The sequence below is a fragment of the Lepidochelys kempii genome, chromosome 2 (genome assembly GCF_965140265.1).
Source record: "Lepidochelys kempii isolate rLepKem1 chromosome 2, rLepKem1.hap2, whole genome shotgun sequence".
Lineage (NCBI taxonomy): Eukaryota > Metazoa > Chordata > Testudines > Cheloniidae > Lepidochelys > Lepidochelys kempii.
Genome location: NC_133257.1, coordinates 172,314,298 through 172,338,681, shown reverse-complemented (window position 1 = coordinate 172,338,681; position 24,384 = coordinate 172,314,298). Strand labels below are relative to the sequence as shown.

Below are 24,384 nucleotides of genomic sequence, written 5' to 3'. Positions count from 1 at the left end.
GAACAACCATGGTGGTAGAGTGCTCTAGTGCTGTGAGAGCCCAATTCATGTTAAAACAGAGACTTTGGGGTAGAAATCAGTGTGCATAGACTTGTGGGAATTTCATTCAACTGATAGATGATAATGCTTAGTTGGGAGCTTTTTTTTAAACTTTAAATTTCCAGTTGTAGGAGAAGAAGAGGAGGAAGAATAATACCAGACATTGTATAGCTTGTGTTAGCTACAATAAGAGTGTCTTGAATATCAACATAATTATCTTGAAATCAAATAAGTTCTCAAGCAGCATTTTTCTCACTTTGACTGATGGAAATATTTTTTCACGTGTGTGTATGTACAGTGAAACAATGTTTACTGAAATTTGCCAATAAAAATCTAATCCATCCAAGGCTAAGTATAAACTGATAGTCAATAAATTTAGGCTGGAAATTAGATGGTTTCTAACCATCAGAGGAGTGAAACAGCCTTGCATTAGTTTGATAAATATATAAACAGGACAGATGGTGCGTTGCCTGTCATAGCAGGGGCCTGAACGCAATGACCCAGGAAGTTTGTTCCAGAGTTGTGTTTCCATAAACGGCAATCAGTGGACCAGATTTCTAAAGCTACTCAAGCTACTTTAAATCACCTTTGGATATGGGACTTAGCTGTCAAAATCATTCTGGCTTTGCAACACTAAGCAGAGCAATGCCTGTCTTTAAAAATCTGGTCCAGTGTGCCGTCCGCACTAGATAATGAATGGCGCAACTGTTTGCTCCACCTGTGTGTTTAAATAGCACATAAGGCAGGAGGCTTAAGCCTAATCTATACTGGAAAAGCACCAGTAGCACAAATGTTTTATTTTGCTTGGGAATTTAAAAGAAACAACTCACAAGCACTTTAAAAATGTCTCAATCACCCATGACAGATTTTACTGGCAAAAGTTCTAAGTGTAGATCTGGTCTTTTATAATTGGCAAACTTGGGTGTTATTGGGGGGGGGAGGGGGAGATACGTAAAGTTTAGATACTTGTCCCATCCTTGTCTCTTCCGTATAGAACAGTGATATTCCTCCCTATAAGGTCTGGGCTTTAAGTGTTCAAGGTTCTGACTAGCTGCTTTAATGAGACTGTGCCCTTGAGTTCCAGAGACAGAAGTGCCCCAAGTTCATGGCTGTCTCTTTCGCCAGCAAAATCCCAGCATTTGAGGGAGGAAGACAACTGCTGGCATAAGCCATCTGCTGAGACCCAAAGCTGGATTTGAGGTAAAGGGTGAGGCATCTAAATGACATGATCCAATCTCAGATATTAAAGGTTCAATGTGATGAAAAATCAGGCTTGGCCACAGTGGCCCTAGAATAAAGATCTTGTTCTAGTGTACCAACCTGTAGTCAAAAAACAGCTCTTCACCAGTCTGAATGGCTCTCTTAGCAAATATACCTATTCTGTGATCTCCATTAACCATCATAACTGTTTAAAAAGAGAGAGAGAGTATAAGGTCAGGGTCTTAGCTCACATTTGCATGACTTATTTGTATTTACACATTCTGCCACCATTTAAACGTGTATTCTTATTCAACGTTCTACAGTAATGATGTTTCATGTATTGTTAGACTAACCATAGTTTAACTTTGTCTGGTATTACCTTTTGCATAGCAGTTGGGATTTACTGAATGGTTTGCAAAGCGGATTTTGTTACCCTTGCGTGTTGCATCAACCACAAAATCTAGAAGAGAATGTGAGTAGTTAGAACAGGTTTCTTCTAAAGAGCTTTCTAAGCACATCTGAGAATATGCTGTACAGCTCATAGCCTATTTTATGCACCTGTCAGGTTATAACTTTAGAGTGTTCAGCTTCACACATGAAAGTCATTTTGAAAAACCTTCTCCGATGTTAACTTTTCCTCAGGGAAGGCTAACAAGTTGCTATATTAAAATATCATGGCATTTGTAGTTAAACATTCTAAACTTCCTAAAATTGAGGTTTCCACCTGCTAATCTTTTTCACATTCCACCTCCATCCATCTCCTGCCCAAATGATGTACACTGATGTTTCTAAATTAGATGGATTCTTTCCTTCCAAGTCTACAAGCTGTTTAAAATGTACTGACCTTTTTATATAAAGAGCTTCCTTCATGAACTTTTTGCAGCACTTAGGGCTAGATCCACAAAGGGACTTCAGTAGTACAACAGTGAGCATTGTGACACCTAACTTTTAAGCACCATGCTGTCCCGTAGCATCCCCAGCCATGAGGGAGGCTCCCGAGAGTTAGGTTCCTAATAGGATTTCTCAGAAGCCAGCATGCTGAGCTGGGAATGGCCTAAAATAGGCCCCATCTCTTTCCTTAGCATTTCCTACTGCCTAAGCCCCATCTCTAAAAGGTGTTTAGGCACCTGATTCGTGGACAAACCCTTTCACAAAAGACAGTTACAGAGGACTCTACATGTACATGAGGCCCAATATGGTAGGTATGCTCTGAGAGTGCCCACTGGATCAGGCCCCGCAGGTGAGATAGGCAGGAATCACCTACTCTGAGAATCCCACCTGGACATAGAAGTGAACACTGGCAGAATTTAGGTGCCTCCAGGGTTAGGTGGCAGCTAAATGGAGGTTTTGAAAAATCTTAGTTGTGTCAATTAAAATCAATAGCTAAACATACGTACCGTTATTCAAATTGAATAGAAAGCTGCACATGTACTTGTCATATACCTTCCCTCTTCTGTCTGCCTCATCCTGAGAAATAATCTGAAAGAAATATTGCTTATAAAAAAGGCCATTTATTTTTCAGCTGGTAATGGAAATAGCCTACAGCCTCAAGCATGTCCGTCTCTCATGCCTACTCAGACTATATGTCAAAGTTGCTCCACATCTAAAGCCCATCATAACTGGAATCCTAACTTTTCAAAGACTTATTCCATTCTGGAATGAAGTTTATACTGCAAGTGGAATTAAGACAGAGAAAACTTTAACGCTACAGCTCAGGCTGACAAGTGGTCTTAGATTATGCTGTTCTGTGGGTGGATGCAAAGACAATGACTGCAAGACTAAAAAGTCTATAGCTGTCATCTTGGAGACATTTCCAATTCAGCATACGAAGTTACACTAACTAGGGCTCTCTCTTATTTAGTAACCCAAAACAGCACTATCAGCTCAGCCTAGAAGGGAGACATATTTTGTTTTTCTGTTTCTCTAAAGATATATAAACTTTAAATATTTTTTTAATTTAACAGTTTTCAATTCAACCCATTTAAAATTAATTTTAAAATAGATAAATCATTTAAATTAAATACATAAAATAATATTAAGTAGTACATGTTTGCAGCCACATTTTAAGAAAGGTCAAATCACTGATCTGGTAGAAGTCACTCGCTAAGCATCTGGAACCAATTTGTTGAAATGCTAAACCAGCTTTTAACATCAATAGCCTCTTCTGCAGGTTCAGAGAGAATATTTTCTTTGTTTCAGTTTATTCAACTAGTTCAGTTCAATTACTAGTTCATTCACAGTTGAAAAAGCAGGAAAGCTTGTTTTCCTTTTCCAATCTATAAATAAAAACTAGGTGTGAGAGGATGAGATCTACTAGTTCTGAAATCTTGAAGGTCATGGTGATCAGAAACAATCAGTACAATTTACTAACAGATAATTACTTCCTTTAATAAATCAGTTTTAACTACAAAACATGTTTTGATAAACCTTTTTTCCCTCTTATATATCCAGCCCACTTAAGGTAGTTTTATTTAATTTTAAAAAAATTTAAAGCTGTTGTGCATTTTCAATCAAATCTGAAAATAGAGCTTGATACAAAAGTTAATTATCTAGTAAAGAAGAAAGCATCTTCACCATTTTCTAAAAAGAAACATTAAAAATCTAAATGTAAGTTAAGCTATATATCTGCTTAAATAAATGTGTACAGCTATATGTATTCTCCTGGTTAGCAAAAGGAAGCACCAAATTTAGTGTAAAGACTACTTAGTTGCAAATCAACATGTTTAACAGTTACTAACCAATAAGGATCAACCTTTCAATTGCAAAAAAAAAAAATGTACAAATGCACAACATGATTTAATCATACTGTGATTGAAAATGACAATTTAAATCAAAGCAACTTAAATCAACTCACTCTGTGCAGGACACTCACTTCTGGGCCTTAGCTCTCCCTTTCACACAGCCTGATATCAGCATTTGGGGCGGTTAGAGGGCAGTGTTGCCTACTGAATCTTGGCAGTGTCTTATGCTGGCAGTCAAATAATTTTGCCGGAAGCTCCAGATTTATTTTAACTGGGACTGCTCTTTAGAGCAGTGTTTCTCAAACTGTGGGTTGGGATCCCAAAGTGGGTCATGACTGTTCTACCAGGGTCATCAGGGCTGGCATTAGACCTTGTGGGGTCTGGGGCTGAAGCCCAAGTCCAAGGGCTCCAGTCCTAGGTGGCAGGGCTCAAGTTACAGGCCCCCTGCCAGGGGCTGAAGCCCTTGGGCTTTGGTCCCCCCACCCAGGGTGGCAGGGCTCTGGTGGGCTCAGGCTTCAGGTCCCCCCTCCTTGGGTCATGTAGTAATTTTTGTTGTCAGAAGCAGGTCCCCGTGCAATGAAGTTGAGAAGCCCTGCTTTAGATCCATCCTCTCTTCCAGCCTCATCCTCACAGGCACCCAAAAGTCATGAAAAATCTTGCCAGTGGAAAAATGTCAGTATCAACCATGGATTCAGCTATGTATACTAGATGCTAGGGAAGCTTTTATTCTTTTGGCAATGCCAAGACCTTGAAACCTGCTGTGAATTATTGTATAACATTCCTTTATTCTGCAAAAGGGTACTAAATCTACAAACAAGCTAGTTCCCAAGCCTGGAGACATTTAACTAGTTTTGCTTTATAATTAGTCAAGGTCACAAACTGATACATCACTGAAGAAAGTGACCTTGATTATTTTAGTGAGACATCTATTTTTAAAAAACAAATGTCTTATGCATACAGCTGTAACGATTAAAACATACATTTGAAGCAGTGGTTTTCAACCTGTGATCCTTGGACTATTTCTAAGATTTCCTAAGATGTCCGCACCTCCAGTCAAAATTTTTTAGGGGTCTGCAAATGGAAAAAGGTTGAAAACCACTGACTTGAAAGGTACTATCTTTCCTTACCTCACCACAGTACTCAGAGATGAATTCATTCTTCTGTACGGGGTCTTTGATGAAAATTCCCCAGCCCGCCACATCTGAAGGTGCCAACAGCAAATGCTAGAGAAGGGGAGAAACAAGAAACATATCATCTGACTTGAGTTTTCTGGAATGTTTAAATGATAAACATACACAGTTGCTAACATTTGGGAAGGGGGGTCGGGGGGAGGAGAGAGAAGGTGCACATAAAGGAGACCAGATACAGTGCTAATGAAAAAACATTCCAGGGTAGAAGTGGCCACGGGGTAGAAATTGTTTGGTTATAAATCCAAGTAACAAGACACATGCTTAACTGTATCTGTCTATACTAAAGGCCTCCAGATCAGAATATTAAAAAAAACTTGGTAAATTAAGAGATTTTTAAAACTGCAAAAGTCTGCTTGTAAAAGTGCAATATTTACCACTTTAATATTAATCTGATTATGGAAACAATGAACTAGTGCTTTAAAATACTATTTTTTTCAACCTACAAGAAGTGATGCTCAGCTTCAGTTTACATATGTTGCACACAAGTTAGTACTGAAGAAAACAGTAGATGTTCCATTCCATAGTGGCACAAGTTGCATAAGGAGCTGTACAAAGATGAGTAAAGTAGCACATAACTCAGAATGGCAAAGTAGGTGGAAACCATTTTCCCTTTCAGACTAGTCTCTCTCTTTTTGTTGGCCAGAAAAACCACAGCAGAGTCCAAACTCCAGTGCACTTGGGATTTTTTGGCATGAAAACAATATTAGGCACCCTCCTCATTGTACACATGAAGTAAAAAGGCAAAAACAGTGGAGCTGGGAGGACGTGTATGTGGAGAAAGGTAAGCATATACACCTTTTTGGATCCCCTCTGAATGCTGCAGTTCTTGCAAGACACATTTTTGCTGTCCCAGTGATCGGCTGCTCCACATGTTAGACAGAGGTCTGGATCACATTCACGTACAGCCAGATAGCATGGACACTGCTTAGTGTTGCACTGTGCTTTGCAGCGGCATCCAGGAAACCTGTTTTGGCCTTTAATGAGGAAGGAAAGATAAATAAGTAAACATGAAAAAAAGGATCACAGTTCATGTCCTAGAGTTTAGCAAAAATACATTGATTCCTTGCTCCAGATGTCTCATTTCTCCAATACTTAAGGTTAATACAAAGTGAACAGGGTCAGGCAGGGTATGTCTTCGCAGCCTGCAGCTGTGAGCCTCCCAGCCAGGATGACAGACTCAGACTGGTACTCTAAAAATAGCTATGTAGGCAGCACTTTGACATTGCAGCTTGGGCTCTGAAGCCTAGGGAGAGGGTGGGCTTCACAGCCTGAGCTCCAGCCCAAGCTGCAACCTCCAAGCACTGTCTATATAGCTATTTTTGGAGCACCAACCTTGAGCCAGTTGACCTAGGCCAGGAGGCTTATTACCATGGGCTGAGGAGACATACCCTAAGGATGTTTTCTCTGCAATGTTCTACTGAATGAAGCAGTGTTCACCATATGCACCAGTTTTGAAACTCTTCCTTTAAACAGAGGCATGGTAAGTTTCTTTATACAGGCCTTATATGCAAGAATAATCAACTCACTGCTCCTTAATGCCCCAGTCCTGCATTCATTTAAAGATGTTTCACTATGAGCATGCAGTCTCATTAAAAATTGCACCTTAAGTATGTATTTCAAAGATATTTAGATGTTGATCTACTTGGCGGTGTTAATGCTTAACTTATTTAGAGATTTCTGTATCTTTAGAAATTCTGAAAAGAACCAGGAAGCCAGCATACGGGTGCGTGTATGCCCTTGTTTCTTACCCTAGAAATATCAGTAAGGCAAAGTGTGTTTTTTTCTGGTTTTGTTGGAGGACCACTTGGAGGCAGAGTATTTATTGTGAGCGTTTAACTCCCTACTTGAATGGGTGAGGGTGCTGAATTTATAATAAAGACTCTATTCAAAGTGTAATTAGCCATTAAAATTAAACAGGTGTTAACAAAACCAAAGAGATGTAAACAGACTAACTAAAAAGCACTTTCACTCCTTACTTGTAATGTCATCATTTATGCTTCTGGTCACCTAGACATAACCTGAAATAATCATTTTTAAAAAGCGGGAGGGTGGCCCCTCTCTGAAAACTTTCCAGGACTTTTCAATGTCAAAAAACAGGAAAAAATAGCACCAGCCCATGTTTTTCCCCTTTGTGGGCCTTTTATTTAATACCAGCACTAAATTTGTGTCTACAAATGAAACCAGTCTATGAAAAAAGACACTCAATTGTAGACACCTTCCAAAATTACTTACATTCTGAGCTGCACTGACAAAACTTCTCACAAAAGTTCTGAGCAATTACACAAGGACATGAGCTGTCACAAGGCTGACGAGGATGATCACATGGCTGGTAGTTGTAAACATGATTAGAGGACCCATCTGAATAAAAATAGTAATAATTTGAAAAGATTAAGCATGAGAGAACGGTAAATTTGGTAACCAAAAATCTCAAATAGGAAGTCCCCTCTTAAAATTCACTTCAACAAAAGAGGCCTATCAAACCTACTCTTCTCAAAGTATTAATAATAACTAAACAAAAAGCTGAGGCATTAACAAGATGCATGTTAACTTAATTACCGAGTTGCTTGCTTGCTGTTGCACCTCACTCCTCATATTACTAATCTGTAGTGTATTTAGAACCTAAGAGCTCGTTTACAGTGGGAAGGGACTAGCAGAACTATAGCGGTATAATATTACTAGCATCGGCATCGACTGCATGGGTGCTCCAGGGCTGGAGCAACCACAGAAAAAAATTAGCAGCTGTTTAGCACCCACCAGCAGCCAAGCTTCTCTTCCTCCCCCCGACTCCTGCCTACCTGCAGCCCACCACTGATCAACTCTTCCCCCTCTCTCCCAGTGCCTCCTGCATGCCTTCATGGAACAGCTGTTGAGCAGCATGCCTGAGGCATTGGGAGGGACGGGGAGGAGCCAGGACAGGGCACGCTCAGGGGTGGAGCCTTGGGGAAGAAGTGGAGTGCAGGCAGGGCCAGGGGTGGACCAGGGGGTGAAAAGATGGGGCCTGAGGTGGAGCAGGGGTTGAGCACCCCCAAGGAAAATTAGAAGCCAGCACCTGTGAATACTATAGCTCTGTATGTGGACAATCTAGACCAGCAGACATGCTGGCTGCTGCTTCCCGCAGCTCCCATTGGCCACTGGGAGCAAACCGCAGCCACTGGGAGCTGCAAGCAGCTGTGCAAATGTAAGCAAACTGTTTGGCAGCCCACCAGCAGATTACCCTGACGGGCCATGTGCAGCCCACAGGCTGACCCCACTGTTCTAGACTACAGTCACTTTTATTCCACAAGAGAAATTATACTGCTTAGCAATACCCATACAATTATACCGCTATATTTCTGCTAGTCAATTTCCCTGTGATGATAAACCTTAAGCTCTGAAGGCAGGAATCTTGTCTTTCGCTTTATCTGTAGAGCAGCTAGTAGACTTTGGGTGCTATATAAATTAGTATCTGCCTTCAATCCACTAGCACTTATGCTGGTTTAGGTGAATTTTATAATGTTGCATCTGTTTCAGTTAACAACCAAGCAGCAATTAACTAATTAATGAAAATAAAAACTAAAAATCCACCTCTGAACTGAAGATTATTCTTTAATCAAAGTCTCTCCCATCCCCACAAATTTCCAGAGCATCTTTTAAAATAAAGAACAAAACAAAACCCCCACACAAATGCAGCTCATCACAATAAGAGTTGTGCTGTGTTATTTGCACTATAACAAGGCCTACCTAAAGTGTTATGAATTTATTGCCTCCTTCCTGTTTAGTTTTATTTTCTTTTAAAATATGCAAAGCTTTTTCTGAACAGCTGCATAAACAATGTGGAATATCCTCTGTCCCTGCTATATCAGTAATGTATGGTTACTATTCTTCAGTCTCCTTATGACGCCTGACTCCCCATAAAAAGTATAAAAGGCCTAACGTCATTCAGAAAACATTAGTAGGATCTTAAAAATTCAGGACATAAAGTTGAATGGAAAGATGCTAACCCTTTTTCAGCTGTATCTTTCTGCAATGAGCAGCCCACAACCTGCAAAAACACAAAACAAACACAAGAAGGTTGACAGGAACTCCTCCTGTACTGGGCTGGAGAATGTAGCTGCAGTTCTAGCACCTACAAAATCACTTTTAACTGGGAAAGTCTTCTGTAACAAGAATTCCTAAATCTTCTACAGGAGATCCTCCACACTAGTCCAGTTTACTGCTAACATCTGGCGACATCAACGTGCTGAGGCGATTTACAATCTACTAAAAATGATGTAGAAACTAGTGTTTTTAATTTAGCTTTAAAGCTGTAATTCCAATATATAGTTTCTTTAGCAGTTAAAACTAATTGAATTACCAAGTTTCACCAAAACAAAGTTAAAACAATTGCAGCCAGGATTCCCTAAATTTATATTCCCAAGGAGTTAATTCATATGTTTAAATACCAACATTAAATTTCTATTGTTTGTGAATATGGGACAGATTGTCAATTTGCTTCTGTACAGAGCTCCATTTCTAGAGAGAGTTCATTATTGTAACTGGTACAGTAATTGTAACAGTAATGCAGAGTGTTGTGTGTAGTGAGAAATTCTCATGGTAGATTCAAATGTTTAGGGAACAGAACCATGAATCTGCATTTCTTTCCAATGACTACGAACACCCAGAAGTTCTTCTTTCAAACATTAGGTACATTTAATACCTGTTAACTTCTTTTCTACACAGCATTACGTCAATCTGGATTCTGATGGATTACTGTTATTTCCTCCTGTGCACCCAACATCTTTAACCAAACATAACACGATTCTCCACACAGCTAGCTTACATTAAATATATGTTAACCTGTTCTGCATCCAAATAAGTAGACTCTTGTCAAGGTAACTATGAGACTCAGAGTTCATGCTCTTAATTTCTTCGGATTTATAAGTTTTCTTCAAAAAAAACGCTATACAAAACAGATTTAATTCCTTTTCAAGGTGGGTCACTCCAAGTGGGTATAATATTAAAGTAAAAGGATATAAACAGGTAAAAATTCCTATTTCTGCACTGTATTACTTCAATTAAGAGATACAGAACCTCTCTAGAAATCTGCTTCCCAACTACTTGAAGGGAGAAATAAGATTTCAAGTCAGAAAATTTAATATACCTCACATGATTAAGTTACATTCGCCAAACACTCCAGACTAGTTAAAAGTAGAAAAGACTACATAGCTGAACAATACTTCCTCCACAGAAGCTTTCCTTCCTTTGCCCCAAGATAATAATATGGATTCATAGTATGCCAAATTCCCTACGGTGATAGAAGCTTTTCATAGATAAGACTCTTGAATGAACAACTTAAATCAGACCTTTGATAATTATGAAGTGTCTATGAATTAAGTACCTCTCCAATTCTAACAAAGTAATATACTAATGTCCTGCAAAGGTTTATGGTGTGCCATCTCCTTTCTAAGGGTGGATTCATACAAAATTTGGCAAGGAGACTGGATTAAAATGAAAGACTAATACTGTGGCCAAGATCAGAACCAAAATAACTTTACATGGTAAAAAATCAGATATGGAAGTTGTGATGAATTATGCCAGCTCACTGACTCTTCTGGAGGAGACTAGGGCCACTTAAACAGTACTTTGAGAGTAAAGGATTAAAGGTATATTGTGAATTAAAGATGACATTAGGGACCAAGTGAATGCTTCAACATGGGCCAACTGGGATAACTAGAGGTCTGACTAGTGCTCTTCGATACTGGTGATGGGTGGCAACATAAATGCTAAGATTAGCATGGTGGCTTTCAGAAACTGAATGACTAAGAGGTGGAAGGTTGCCTGGAAGCACTATACCTTTCCTTTAATGGCCTCAACAAGTGACATACTGGGGATAGGAGAAGTGGTGGGGTTGAGAGATTTCTCACAAGTAATTCTATTTGTTATCTCTTCTCCCATCCTACTCAGCAAAACAAGACAATGTTGTAATTTCAACTACTAGGAAGCGAAGAGGCAAAAGTGCCAACTGGGAGATTTCCACAGCAAAGTAGTAGTAGGATAGTATAAAATAGAGGAACTTCAAGTGATCTTTCCCAAGGGATGTGGCGTGGGATGGAATAAATACTGGACCATGACAAACAATTACTAGTGAGTAATTTCCCCTTACTGTACATGCCACTTCTCCCATTCTCCCCAGTAATAGTCAGGAGGTATTGCAAACATCAAGCCAGATGAGGTAGGTTTACCAAGAAGTGGTACTTGGAGAATCTTCCAGGCAAGAGCAATTTCACTATATAAATACATGTTGGAAGGTGAGAAAGCATTCACAAGTGTTGTTCCTAAATCCAGGTATCAGGAACAATAGGCTGATCAACAAAGTGGGAGTCAACTGATCTCTGCACCTGGTTCCTGCCTGCCTGTGCATTTAATAACTGAATGCTTCTGGCTTATGTTCACTTCTGATTACTGAAATTGTCCATCAAATATGTTGACTGTTCTGGCTAAAAATCCAGAAGATGCGGACGTCAACCGGATAGCAGCTATAGACATTTCTGGAGAAACTTCTAAAAATCTGTTCCTAGTAAAGGCATGAGGACAACACTGAATCTGTCTCTTGAGTTTAGAAATGAAAATTCAACTGATATATGTGGTTAGATCTGTTGGAAAAGCAGGTTTTTGCTTTTCTGCTTTTGTTCTCATTAGATTCCTTTAAAGATGCCATGTCGAGGCTCGCTGTAAAAATGCAGCCTTTTGGAAGGGAATGGAAGTCATTTGGGTCAAGACATCAGCCACACTGCTTGCCAGGCCATAATGATATTTAAGATGCCTTTGGCCAAGATCCTCAGTATCCTGGGCAGAATAATATAGAAAAACTATAGCTAGATGCTGTGAAGAACCAATCCCTGAAGAATGAGGACAGAAAGAAGAATTCAAATGAAATCTGACTAGAAATCATCAAGGATATTTCTTCACTTAAGTGTAGTCAAAGAAATCAAGTCAAGTCCTGTTTAATGAGGGAAAACAACGGATTACAGCTGATCATTATTGATCCAATGAGATCAGAGGGAGACTGATGATGATTTCATTCATATCAGCTACATATGGATGAAAGCACATCAGAATGAATGACTAAAGTACAAATTTCTTCTCCTCTCAGTATATGGTTAAATTCTTCTGAGTTGGTGGAACTGTTGCTCTTTATTCAAGTTGTTAAACTGGTTGTCTCTTATACAGAGCTGTCTTCTCAGTTTAATTTGGAAGAATAGCAGAGATGGTACATAAAAAGACACCTCAAGACCACTGAAGTTATTAGGCTCCTACAACACAGGTGTAAAAAAGAAAGTTGTCCTTTCTTTTTTAGCACAGCATTATCAGGCATCTAAAAGACTTTGGCATAGTAAGGAGAGAGGGAAACTGCTCTAAGCAATGAGCAGGCTGTATTTCTTACTAGGCTTTCCATTCTTTGAGCAGACTGGCATGCTAAGATGGTATGGGAACCCGATGCTGCAGGAGGTTAAGTTTGGTAGTACTGATGTGGAGTAAACAGTAGCAGTTTGGCTTGCAAGACAGCTTCAGCATGTTGGTAGAGAGGCAACCCAGACTGAACAGAAACCTTAATGAAAAAGTGCTACCAAGTCAGGTAGGAAAGATGTTACAAAAGCCCTTAACTGAGCCTGCTGCTGCTTTTTCTCCTCTACGAATGGAGTTCTTCAGAAGGATGATGCCTGTGAATGTAGGAAGCCACTATGAATTGTTTTTCAGGCGCTCTCCTGTCTTCTGGCAGAAAGAAACTGGAACGTGCAGCAGGCTCTGGAGAGCCTGCAATGGAAGCCATGTCCCAAAATTAGGTGAGTTAGAGATAGGTTGTTCAACACAATTTAAGCAGTCTGGCTCCAGTACAGTAGATTCAGACTGGAAACAACATAAAGAACACTTTCTACCTCTTCATTATGAGTGTTTCAGCCACTTGTAAACCTCTAGCCGCATCTCTCCCAAGAAGGTAGAGAAACAAGAAAATCGTCATGAATAAGTGTTGACAATATTGTTTTGTTTTACTCAAGAGGTTTCTTACGTAGGAGGAAAAGTAACCCATTAGTCTTTGAGCTGACAGTAAAATGCAAAATCCTTTTCCCACAGTACAGTGAAGAATCCAGTGAGATGTTGTAAAAGCATTATAGACACCCTGAAATTACCTATCACTGACACATTGGCAACCAGTCAGAAAGAACACATTGGTGTATAGCACTTCCCCACCCAATGAACCAGAACAGAGAAAACCAGAATTCAAAGCTAACAACATACCAAGACAGAGCTGCCAACAGTCCAAGTTTGGCTGGACAATTTCAGATTTTGAAAATCTTCCCACCAAATGCCTCAGGACAGTTGATAGCGATGAAGCACAGGGAGCAACAGTACTATTATGATCTGAACAAAGCAGGACCTCTTCGAGCTGCTCACTGACCCCCTTTTCTACCCTGGTTTGATTGTCTCTCTACACTAGAAGCAGTCAGCTCATTTTATTGCTGTCAAAGCTTCTGTACTAAGATCAATGGAAGGCTCTCTTTGAGCAAGAAGACTATGAAACAGGTAGACAGGAATCAGGAAAGTAATAGGGATTAATTGCTAGAAAAAGTAGGGGGAGGGGAGAAACAGGCAGCCAGTTGGGAAAAATAGAAAGAAAAAGTTTTCCAAAGATCTCTTGGCTGCTGGGGGTTTGCGCTTCCTTTTTTCCTCTCACCCTTCCAGGAATACAAACATTCACCAGAATGCACACAGAATTGTCCCATGCGTGGGTTTCTGTTGGACCCCAGATTTTTAGTTAAGAAATTGTTCCTATCAAAAGTGTTCATACGTTACAAAGTAGATAGACAAGAAACAGTGATTTTCCAGCATATTACAAGTTATTGCTTGTTTGAAGCATTACATTTTACCCTATGAACAAAATCTGCATACTAATTTGCAGAGTATCTTCTATTCACTACTACTGATTCAGACTATTATTGGGAAATGATATATTATAGTCACATAACTTCATTACTGATGTGTTATTTCTAAAAAAAGCCCTCAAGGAATCAATAACTTTTTTTTGTAATGTTGCCAAAAAAATCTACTAAGTGGTAATATCTCCTTTTGCTTCTTTTTTTTTTTAATTCAACAAAACCTAACCTATCCTACATTAATGTGAATTTTTGAATAGTATAACATTGTTTGGAATAACATGAATCTAACCCTAACTTGAATTTACTTGTTGCAATAAGCCTATAAGCACCTGTGAAGAACCTGACTATTTATAAAGGAGGAACAGTTTTGGGTTTGTTTGTTTTTTTAAAAGAAGTGCTGTTTAAGACCAAAATATTTGAGAAATTGGACGATTTTGTTTCATTGATGTTCTTTGAATGCAAAGAAATAAGGAGAAGAAACAAGCAGCCTTTTCTTTCAAAGACCTTACTTGTGTACTGCTGGTTCAATAAGTCTCCTTTGGCAGTGGTTCTCAACCAGGGGCCCAGGGCCCGCTGGGGAGCAGGTTTCAGGGGGTTCGCCAAGCAGGGCTGGCATTAGACTTGCTGGGTCCCAGGGCAGAAAGCCGAGCCCCACAGCTGAAGCTGAAGCCTGAGCAACTTAGCTTCATGGGGGCCCAGGCAGTTGTCCTGCTTGCTACCCCTTAACACTGGCCCTGGCTTTTATATGCAGAAAAACAGATGTGGCACAAGTGGCCCGTGGAGTTCTTATAGCGTATTGGTGGGTTGGGGGGACCTCAGAAAGAAAAACGGTTGAGAACCCCGTCCTATGGGTTATCATGTTTAGCTTCTAAGGTTATTTAGTAACAGATTTACCTGTGCTTCCTCTTCTTCTTTCTTGGAGGAGTATCAACATCTTCAGCAGGAACTGGAGCAATAATACTAGATTCTTTTACTCTAAACTCATACACCTAGCAAGAGATACCATAACATATATCTCACTTATAGAAAATGAAGCTTTCTATTATTTTAGAATGATTTCCTCCAACACCTTACAAATTATAACAAGCCACAAAATGTATTCCCTTTATAGATATATCTCTTATTTGATCTTATTTGATCTTAAATGATCAAATAAAAATAGCTGTGTATTTTAAACTGTATGATACATTGAAATCACTAAAATTCATGGTACACATTATAAAAATCAGAGAGGACAGCATTCTCAGGAAAACCACGTTAGTTAATAAATGCTTTTATAAGAATGAGTAATAACATATATTTTCTATCCAGTTTTGAAAATAGCATGCTGCCGCCTAAATAAGCAATTTCCACTTCTTACCTGCCTGCATGTTTTGGTCCCAATTAATCTAGCAATTGCACAGAAGTTGTCATAGTAGGTGCCAATGAGAACTCTGAACATCGAGGCTTCTGCACCACTCCATTCCACGTTCTCAGGAGGCTCAATATTTGGCTTCATCTTTATTGGTGTCTGACACCTGGAATTTGCCTCTGCAACATCAAGAGCATCAATCAGGTTGAGGCTTCTCTCACAATTTAACTAAGTTTCCGTGACCCTTAAAAACATCAAGTTACGTGTGAACTGTAACAGAACAAAGTCCTGTTTTTTTTTAAGTGGGAAGACACCACATACAGAAGTTTTTATACATCTACAGACAGAAGCTATAATCAGACAGTGGGAAGAATTCAGGTAGCACAGTCTAGCTTCTGAAAGTATTCCAGAGACAGTGATGAACAAATGAAGTTATTCTCAACTTTCATTGTAAGGCTCTCTGTGATAAAGATACTATCCCATATCTTCTAATTAAATTAAAAGTCCAAATACACTCAAAAATATGTGATTTCTAAGGTTGTGTAATTATGCTTTGAGCCCTCTCCTCACAATCACAATTCATTTCTTATTAAATCATTGATTGGCCTCACCAGAGGAACTGGATGTTTCATCTTTCTTCTCCTCCTCCTCTTTATCATTATTTTCACCTCCAGTTTCTGCTCCTGCTTCCCTGTCACTATCTGTGTCCTTTGATTCCAACACATTTATTGTTGGTGTGCTGGGCCTGCTGGTGTTATTTGGAAGTCTTCCTCTTCGGCGGCCACCTGGGCGCTTTGGCGGTGTCTTTATTCGCTCAGCAGTCAGAGCAGCTGCAAACTCCTTTGCGCCTTCCTAAATAAAGGATAATAGAGTCTTCAGTACATGGGTTTGAAATATTTTAATTTGGGGAGGAGGGAGGTGAGACTGGATCACTAGTCACTTAAAGCATAAATCATGAAAAAATGCATAATTTACACAGCAGGTTTCAGATAAAGTAACTATTTACATATTTTAATATTAAATCTAAAAATGTTTATCCACGATGCTTTTGAGTGTTCTCATGCTCATGATCTTTACTGTGTACATCAGTAAAGTACACACAGTTTGAGATCTCAATTTACTTAGTTTTGATATTAGTACCCAATTCTATTTTCACTTTGACTTAAAGAAATCAAAGATGAAAGTATTTTTTCATGATGGCACAAGTAAAAATTTTCCAGCATAAAGTCCATTGCCAAAAAACAGAAATGTTGGGAACTGTTAAGGTGTTATAACTAAAAGAGGTCTGGTATTACAAGGAAAGATGAATACAGCATAGTATTTTCTCTCATTTTCTTTGAGATGGAGATGATTGAGAGAATGTATAGCAAACAATTTTTGGATTAGAAAATTATTTCTACTACAAAAATAACTCTTGGAACTGAGAGAAGTGGGGTGGGGTTTGAAACTACATCAACTAAGGTCTCTATACTGCAATCATATCAGCTTCTTAAGGGACACAAACATTGGCGGAGACTCTCCCTGACAATGAAACAAACCCCTGCAGTTTAAAATGAAATTTAAGACAGTTCATAACTCTCTTACACCTGCTGTAGAAGATCAGTAGACAAGTCCCTGATCAGGATTGGGCCTGTTAACAGTGCATTACTGAGAGAGGAAGATACTTGCAAAGGGTCACCATACATCTGTGTTTTCCCCAAACATTTTCTTGTTTTTGATCCTTCACCCTCTGTCCAGGCACTTTTTCAAATAAGAGGCTATTTCCAGATTTTTGCAAACAGAGGTTGCAGTTCAGAAAGAGCTGTCTCCATGCCCGGCTTGGTCTCTCACTGCACCCACAGCTGCTGGATCCTACCCACCCAGGCCCCAGCTCTGGAGATGGGGAGAGGCAGGGAGGTGCTGACAGACAGCAGGCGCTGTATTCTGGGCCTGCGCCAGTTGCCCTGCCACAGCTACAGCCCCGCACCTGGCCAGTGAGGCAGCAGGTACCCTATCCAAGTGCTCCTCCCAGTACACACACACGAACCCCTCCCACACACCCCAGATACTCCCTCCCAGTACACACACACACAAACCCCTCCAGTTGCCCCCTCTCCTTCAGCTCCCCCTTTGGCAATGTCCTGAAATATGGTAACCCTATACCCACACTGTTAGAGGTATGTACTTTCATATGAAATAATTCAACTTCCCACTTTGAACTTTGGCCTGCTCACTGGAGTCACTTTCCTTACTTTTGTGAAAAGTACTATGAAAGCTTTGACTGCAAGTTGCTAGCACCTAAATTTTACACCTCCATTAGCACAGTATCTCCTAACACCACATGGGACATCAGTCACTAACAGAGATTCCTATAGCACTACGTAGTATGGCTTGACTGGATTCATTTGACTACGGACTTAACCTTTTTCAACACTTGATTTTTATTTTTTGCTAAATAGAAAGTACAAAAAAAACTCCCAACTCTCTATCTACCCAATGAAATAAGTTATCTTACCAGATGCTGATAACAATGCTGTCCACAAGGTTTATTATCTATTGCTGTTTCTGTATTCTTCCGTTTGTAAGTGTTAGGAGTTGCGTGGAATGCTGTAGAATAAAAATAGTTCCCAAATAAGCATTTTTAAATATGTGTTTCACAAACAAATACTTGCAAAACTGAAAATTTATCTGAACTTCACCAAAAGTGGCCTGATGGCAATCATAGTAATAGTGAAAGAAAAACCTAAATGAGATATTTATTTATTTAATGGTAAATAAGAGTGGGCAAGTAAAATTGTGCAAAGCTGATAATTTATAGTATGTTTCCACCTATTCAGATCACTATCTTAAGTAAAAATGATTACCCTTTTCACCTTCCCACTCTTCCCCCCCCCCCCCCCCGCCAACCAGGGGCAATGTCCTGGGTTAGTTTTGTTTCCCCCACCCTCTTTCAGACAGAGCACCAGTACGAGTCAAATTTCTTATTCAGGGACTTTCCATCAAGAACATGCTCCTTCCTGCTTCAAGACCAGGACAAATAGTGGCAATCAATCCTCATTTTTTCAATTATCATCAAAGATCTCATTTACATTAAACCTTTGGAACTTTAAAAAGTGGGAGCAAATTCTTACTATACCCACTTCCAGGCCACTTTACACTGCTCTGAAAGTGTAAAGAGGCCTTAGTGTAAATGAGACTTCAGTGTTCACACAGATGCAAAATCAGCTTTAATAATCCCCTAACTGTTCCTTTGACGATCGAAGACCACCTCAAAAGAACGCTTCAACACACAAAAATACAATAATAAAAAAAGCCCTTTCGAATACTTTGACTTTCCTCTTTCTGCTGGAAGATCCTAAGTAGTGTGATTAAACATCTCTCCCTCTCTCAACTAAGGGCTGGGAAACTCGCAGCTACACTGTCCACAGAACATTTGTTCTAACTTATATGGCTGCTTTTGAAAATTCCACATGCAGCCTAATGGTTATATAATTAGTTCTCCAGTAATTTGAGGGAAAAATTGAGATGACCTAATGTTTCCCATTTCTTTTTTAGATGAAGGTTAAATACCACCTCTGAGGTCATCTTTATACATCATAAAAAAGCAATGAAGAACACACTTTAGTTCTGTGGTTCACCGTCAATATTTCAAGAGACATTCATATGATCGTTTGTTCAAAAGATACTTAGCCCTCGTAACCACACATCAGGGTCACCATGGAAGCATAATCTAGATAAGCTACCTCACTGATATCTTTCTGTATTAGCTACGCCTGAACTGAACAAATATAGCCAGGAAGGAAGATAAAAATCAACTCCTTTTCGGAGGAATCCAATGACAGAGGGGAAAAAATTGGTAAGAAACTGAATGTCACTTTTATATTTCCAGTGGGCTATTATACACAATGAGGAAAACAAATATTTTTACAAGTGCTATTAAATACAACATGGTATTGTTCTTTAATTAAAAGAAAATGTGATCATTGTGATGCCTGCCTTGAATTCACAGCGCTCCGCTACCCAAGTCAGAAAATTAACCATTATTTTAGGGGTGGAGTTTAGGGTTGTTTTTTTAAGCTACTATACAAAATAAGTAAAACTAACCCCAGTGTGGAGGGCTAATACAGCCCTCCATGACTCTACTTAATTCCTAGAGTGAGAATCAGGCTCTGAAAGGATAACTAGTCTCCATTTAACCTCTAGTATACATTGACTAATATTTATTTTTAAGGCTAGTGGAAGTAGTTGCCCCAAAGATCTTTTACAATTTTGCCATATTAACATAACAGCAGTGTTTACATTTCTCCCTCAATTTAGTATAGGGAAAACCTGAACAACATGAATTATTTTCAAGCACCAACAAGTTAAAATGTAAAAGCAATTACTGTGCATTCATAAGATTGTATGTCAAGTCTCAATGGCAAGCAATTTAATTCCATAATGAAAATCTGATATTCAGATTGCACAATTCTGAAGCACAAAAGATAACAAATTTTAGACTATGGTAGTACATAGCAAAAAGAAAAGGAGTACTTGTGGCACCTTAGAGACTAACCAATTTATTTCAGCATGAGCTTTCGTGAGCTACAGCTCACTTCATCGGATGCATACCGTGGATACTGCAGCAGACTTTATATACACACAGAGACCATGAAACAATACCTCCTCCCACCCCACTGTCCTGCTGGTAATAGCTTATCTAAAGTGATCATCAAGTTGGGGCATTTCCAGCACAAATCCAGGTTTTCTCACCCTCCACCCCCCCACACACAAACTCACTCTCCTGCTGGTAATAGCCCATCCAAAGTGACAACTCTCTACACAATGTGCATGATAATCAAGGTGGGCCATTTCCTGCTCAAATCCAGGTTCTCTGAGCCCCTCACCCCCCTCCAAAAACCACACACACAAACTCACTATCCTGCTGGTAATAGCTCATCCAAAGTGACCACTCTCCCTACAATGTGCATGATAATCAAGGTGGGCCATTTCCAGCACAAATCCAGGTTTTCTCACCCCCCCCACCCCCATACACACACAAACTCACTCTCCAGGCAATAGCTCATCCAAACTGACCACTCTCCAAGTTTAAATCCAAGTTTAACCAGAATGTCGTTGGGGGGGGGGGGGAGGAAAAAACAAGGGGAAATAGGCTACCTTGCATAATGACTTAGCCACTCCCAGTCTCTATTTAAGCCTAAATTAATAGTATCCAATTTGCAAATGAATTCTAATTCAGCAGTTTCTCGTTGGAGTCTGGATTTGAAGTTTTTTTATTTTAAGATAGCGACCTTCATGTCTGTGATTGCGTGACCAGAGAGATTGAAGTGTTCTCCGACTGGTTTATGAATGCTATAATTCTTGACATCTGATTTGTGTCCATTTATTCTTTTACATAGAGACTGTCCAGTTTGACCAATGTAAATGGCAGAGGGGCATTGCTGGCACATGATGGCATATATCACATTGGTGGATAGTACATAGCAAAATACAGAGAAGAGTTTGAACTCAATATCATGAAGACTGAAACACTGAACATGCTGAGCCAGATCCTCAGCTGATGTAAGTCGATGTAGCTCCAAAGACCGACATAGAACTGCACCAATTTACACCAGGATCTGCTACCCTCTTAGTGTAGTTCTAGGGTACTTTTTAATCCCACAACCTAAAAGGAATTGGTATATTTGGTTCCAATTTAAACCCAATAGTTACCAATAAAGCCCAGCTGAGGCTTAAGTAAGTACAAATTTAAAATAAATAATAATAATAATAATGGGGGGCAGGGGAGAGAAAACATTCATGGGACTCAGACTGTTTTCAAATATTGTATCAGCTTTGTATTGCTCCACATAGGCTTTGTAATCTGATGTCTGAAATTGAGATTCTTAAGCACCATAAGTCTTTACATTGCTTTATAATATCAAATAAAATATTAACAATACTATTTGAGTTAAAAAGTTCTTACCACCAGGTGCTGCAAATTTGTTAAATAACTCCTTATCAAACACTATATTTAAAAGTAATAGCTGCATTGTTGAACTCTCAGTTACTAGGAAGTGCCAAAGTTCGGGATAAATGCACAACTTCAGCTCTGCCCCCTTTGAAGTATGCATTATACTTAACTTTAACATTTCTTCTTCCCCTACATTGATGTTTATAGCTTTAATATTGTATGTAGTTTCTGGCATGTATGCACATATTTTATACCTATACATCCTTGATGTGTTCAGATGTTTTGTACATTAAATATATGAAATATACCTCAAAACAATTAATGCCAGAAGTTGTTACATTATTTTTCAGTTTGTAAAAATAATGAAGGGAAGCAGGAAAACAGAAAGCAGTAACACAGAGGAAAACCAAGTCTTTCAGTATTTAAAATTTTTAGTGTTGAAAATATGGACTTTTTATTGTTCTGAAAGACTTTTACTTTCTTCTGCATTAACAGTTTCTCCTCTCCTCTCCTCACTCCACAAGGAAAATGGCTCTGGATTAATTTGAGAACACAGTTGGGAATATTGATTGCAAATGGTTTACAAGACTGTAGCAATCTGCAGAAATCAAAACTATTTTAGTTATATGTATCAGTTTCACATGTGAACATTTCCATTATGACCTCTTAGGGGTGCGGCTAAATTTGTCCTAAAAACGTGTGCCAAAAATTCTCTCTGGTCTGCACAAAAGCAAATTTAAAAAAAAAAAAAAAAAAAAAAAAGATCTCTGCTGCTGTGTTTCTGTTCTATTACAAACTAGACATTTCAGCATTTTAACACATCATCATGGACATCTCAAAAAGGTAGTGCATCAGGAGTTAACATACAAATACTTTAAAAAAATACACCACAAAAATTTTGTCTATATCAGTCAAAACTGTGTTGGGTATTTTTTGTTGCTGTTGGTCAGTTTCTGGGTGGGGGGCCAGGAAGAGGATCCATTCACAAAGACGGGATGTCAATATTGTGACTAGAAAAGGAGTACTTGTGGCACCTTAGAGACTAACCAATTTATCTGAGCATAAGCTTTCGTGAGCTACAGCTCACTTCATCGGATGCATGCAGTGGAAAATACAGTGGGTAGATTTATATACATAGAGAACATGAAACAATGGGTGTTAGCATACACACTGTAAAGAGAGTGATCACTTAAGATGAGCTATTACCAGCAGGAGAGTGGGGGGGAGGAGTGGGGAGAAAGAGGAGAAAACCTTTTGTAGTGATAATCAAGATGGGCCATTTCCAGCAGTTGACAAGAACTTGGGGGGGGGGGGGGAGGGGGAGATAAAACTGGGGAAATAGTTTTACTTTGTGTAATGACTCATCCACTCCCAGTCTCCATTCAAGCCTAAGTTAATTGTATCCAGCTTGCAAATTAATTCCAATTCAGCAGTCTCTCGTTGGAATCTGTTCTTGAAGTTTTTTTGTTGAAGAATTACCACTTTTAGGTCTGTAATCGAGTGACCAGAGAGACTGAACTGTTCTCCGACTGGTTTTTGAATGATATAATTCTTGACGAGTGTATGGTAACACCCATTGTTTCATGTTCTCTATGTATATAAATCTCCCCACTGTATTTTCCACTGAATGCATCCGATGAAGTGAGCTATAGCTCACGAAAGCTTATACTCAGATAAATTTTTTAGTCTCTAAGGTGCCACAAGTACTCCTTTTTGCGAATACAGACTAACACAGCTGCTACTCTGAATATTGTGAATGTCATTCTTGCTATAGCGGAAAGGGTTTTCTGTTTTGTTTTGGTTTTTTTTTTTTGCGGGGGGGTTCCTCCCCCAACAGTGGAAGTTTCAGTTTCCTAGGGATGCTAGAGTCTGGAAGTTCATTCCACAGCCAGATCTCTTCAGTCAAGAATGGAATCATTCTCCTGGAATTTGTGATCTACATTGTCTCCAATGGGCTCACAATCCTCAAGACCTTACTCAATCCTAATGTTTATGAAGGTGCAAACGTTTAGACAGTATTTTAGGCTGAAATGTACATTTGCTCCATAAACAAGCTATTTGGGAAGTTCTCTATACCCAATGATTATCCTTTTTCTAAATTCTGTTATTCCAGACACTCAGGTATAATTACGAGCAAATGAAGACAGTAATACACACTGTTCCAGTAATGTCATCACCTGTACATAAAGCGGTTCCCAGCTCATCAAGTGTACTTTGACATTTCAAAAGTTAATGACTACTTCTTTCCAACATTTAACTAGAAAGTCAAAATATTTGGATAAAAAACTTGAAACTATATAAAGTGATGCTAATATCAATAAGAAGGGGGTCTGGACTGATTAACAGGAGGATTAAAAAGAAAAACAGATCAAATGGGTAATTTCCATTCTCTCGTTGATTCTCTATGCCATTCCAGACACTTGGACCTCCCAAAGTAGCATTCTGATTGCAAAGGTGGAATTAGCACCCCACAATGGGCTCCTCCATTTCCTCCAAAAACTCCATCTGCTGAGGTCTTGACTTCATGCTCAATGCTCAGCTGCAATGCTCAACAAAGGTGTGAAGGTAGCACATAGGAACATTTTAACAGATTGCTATCAGAGATGCATCTGCTTTGTCCAAGAGGCAGCTCATTCATATTGAGTGGACCCTGAACACTGCCAACACTATCTTCTCACTACTGAAGTAAACCTTGCTGATTAGTTGTTTAGGCCCAATTCAACAAGGTGGATTTGGCTATATGTCCTTTTTTAACACCTTCATATAAAACAAACAGTGTCTCAATCTGAATTTCTGGGTTTTTTTCATATAAATTTTTCAAGTTCTAGTTCCATCCAAACAATGCCATCTTGCTTCTTTGTTGTTACTGGGGGATAGGACAAGAAAAGTAGCCAATACATCCTGCTTCTGAAGGAAAGAGGAGGGGAACTTCATTAAAAAACATGTGGTGCTATCTTAAGTGCTACCTTGTCCTGATGAAAAACTATGTATGAAGGAAGCTTGAAGGTAGTAGGTAAGACCAAATTACCTTTTCATT

General features: G+C 39.2%; 1 protein-coding gene across 9 annotated transcripts in view; it reads right to left on the bottom strand.

Moving 5' to 3' along the window:
- The window catches only part of EZH2 (enhancer of zeste 2 polycomb repressive complex 2 subunit), an 85,214-nt gene that overhangs the window by 517 nt on the left and 60,313 nt on the right, over positions 1–24,384 (bottom strand). For 8 of the 9 annotated variants that reach the window (XM_073332770.1, XM_073332775.1, XM_073332774.1 and 5 more), the window contains 11 exons: positions 17,910–18,001; positions 16,027–16,267; positions 15,425–15,594; positions 14,959–15,053; positions 9,151–9,191; positions 7,403–7,528; positions 5,966–6,144; positions 5,108–5,203; positions 2,637–2,718; positions 1,619–1,699; positions 1,360–1,444 (listed from right to left, as the gene is read on the bottom strand). In XM_073332770.1, the coding sequence (XP_073188871.1) occupies positions 1,360–1,444; positions 1,619–1,699; positions 2,637–2,718; positions 5,108–5,203; positions 5,966–6,144; positions 7,403–7,528; positions 9,151–9,191; positions 14,959–15,053; positions 15,425–15,594; positions 16,027–16,267; positions 17,910–18,001 (1,288 nt within the window). Of the gene's footprint in view, positions 1–1,359; positions 1,445–1,618; positions 1,700–2,636; positions 2,719–3,285; positions 3,516–5,107; positions 5,204–5,965; positions 6,145–7,402; positions 7,529–9,150; positions 9,192–14,958; positions 15,054–15,424; positions 15,595–16,026; positions 16,268–17,909; positions 18,002–24,384 lie in introns of those variants that run through there. The other variant, XR_012157427.1, reaches the window with a different exon arrangement.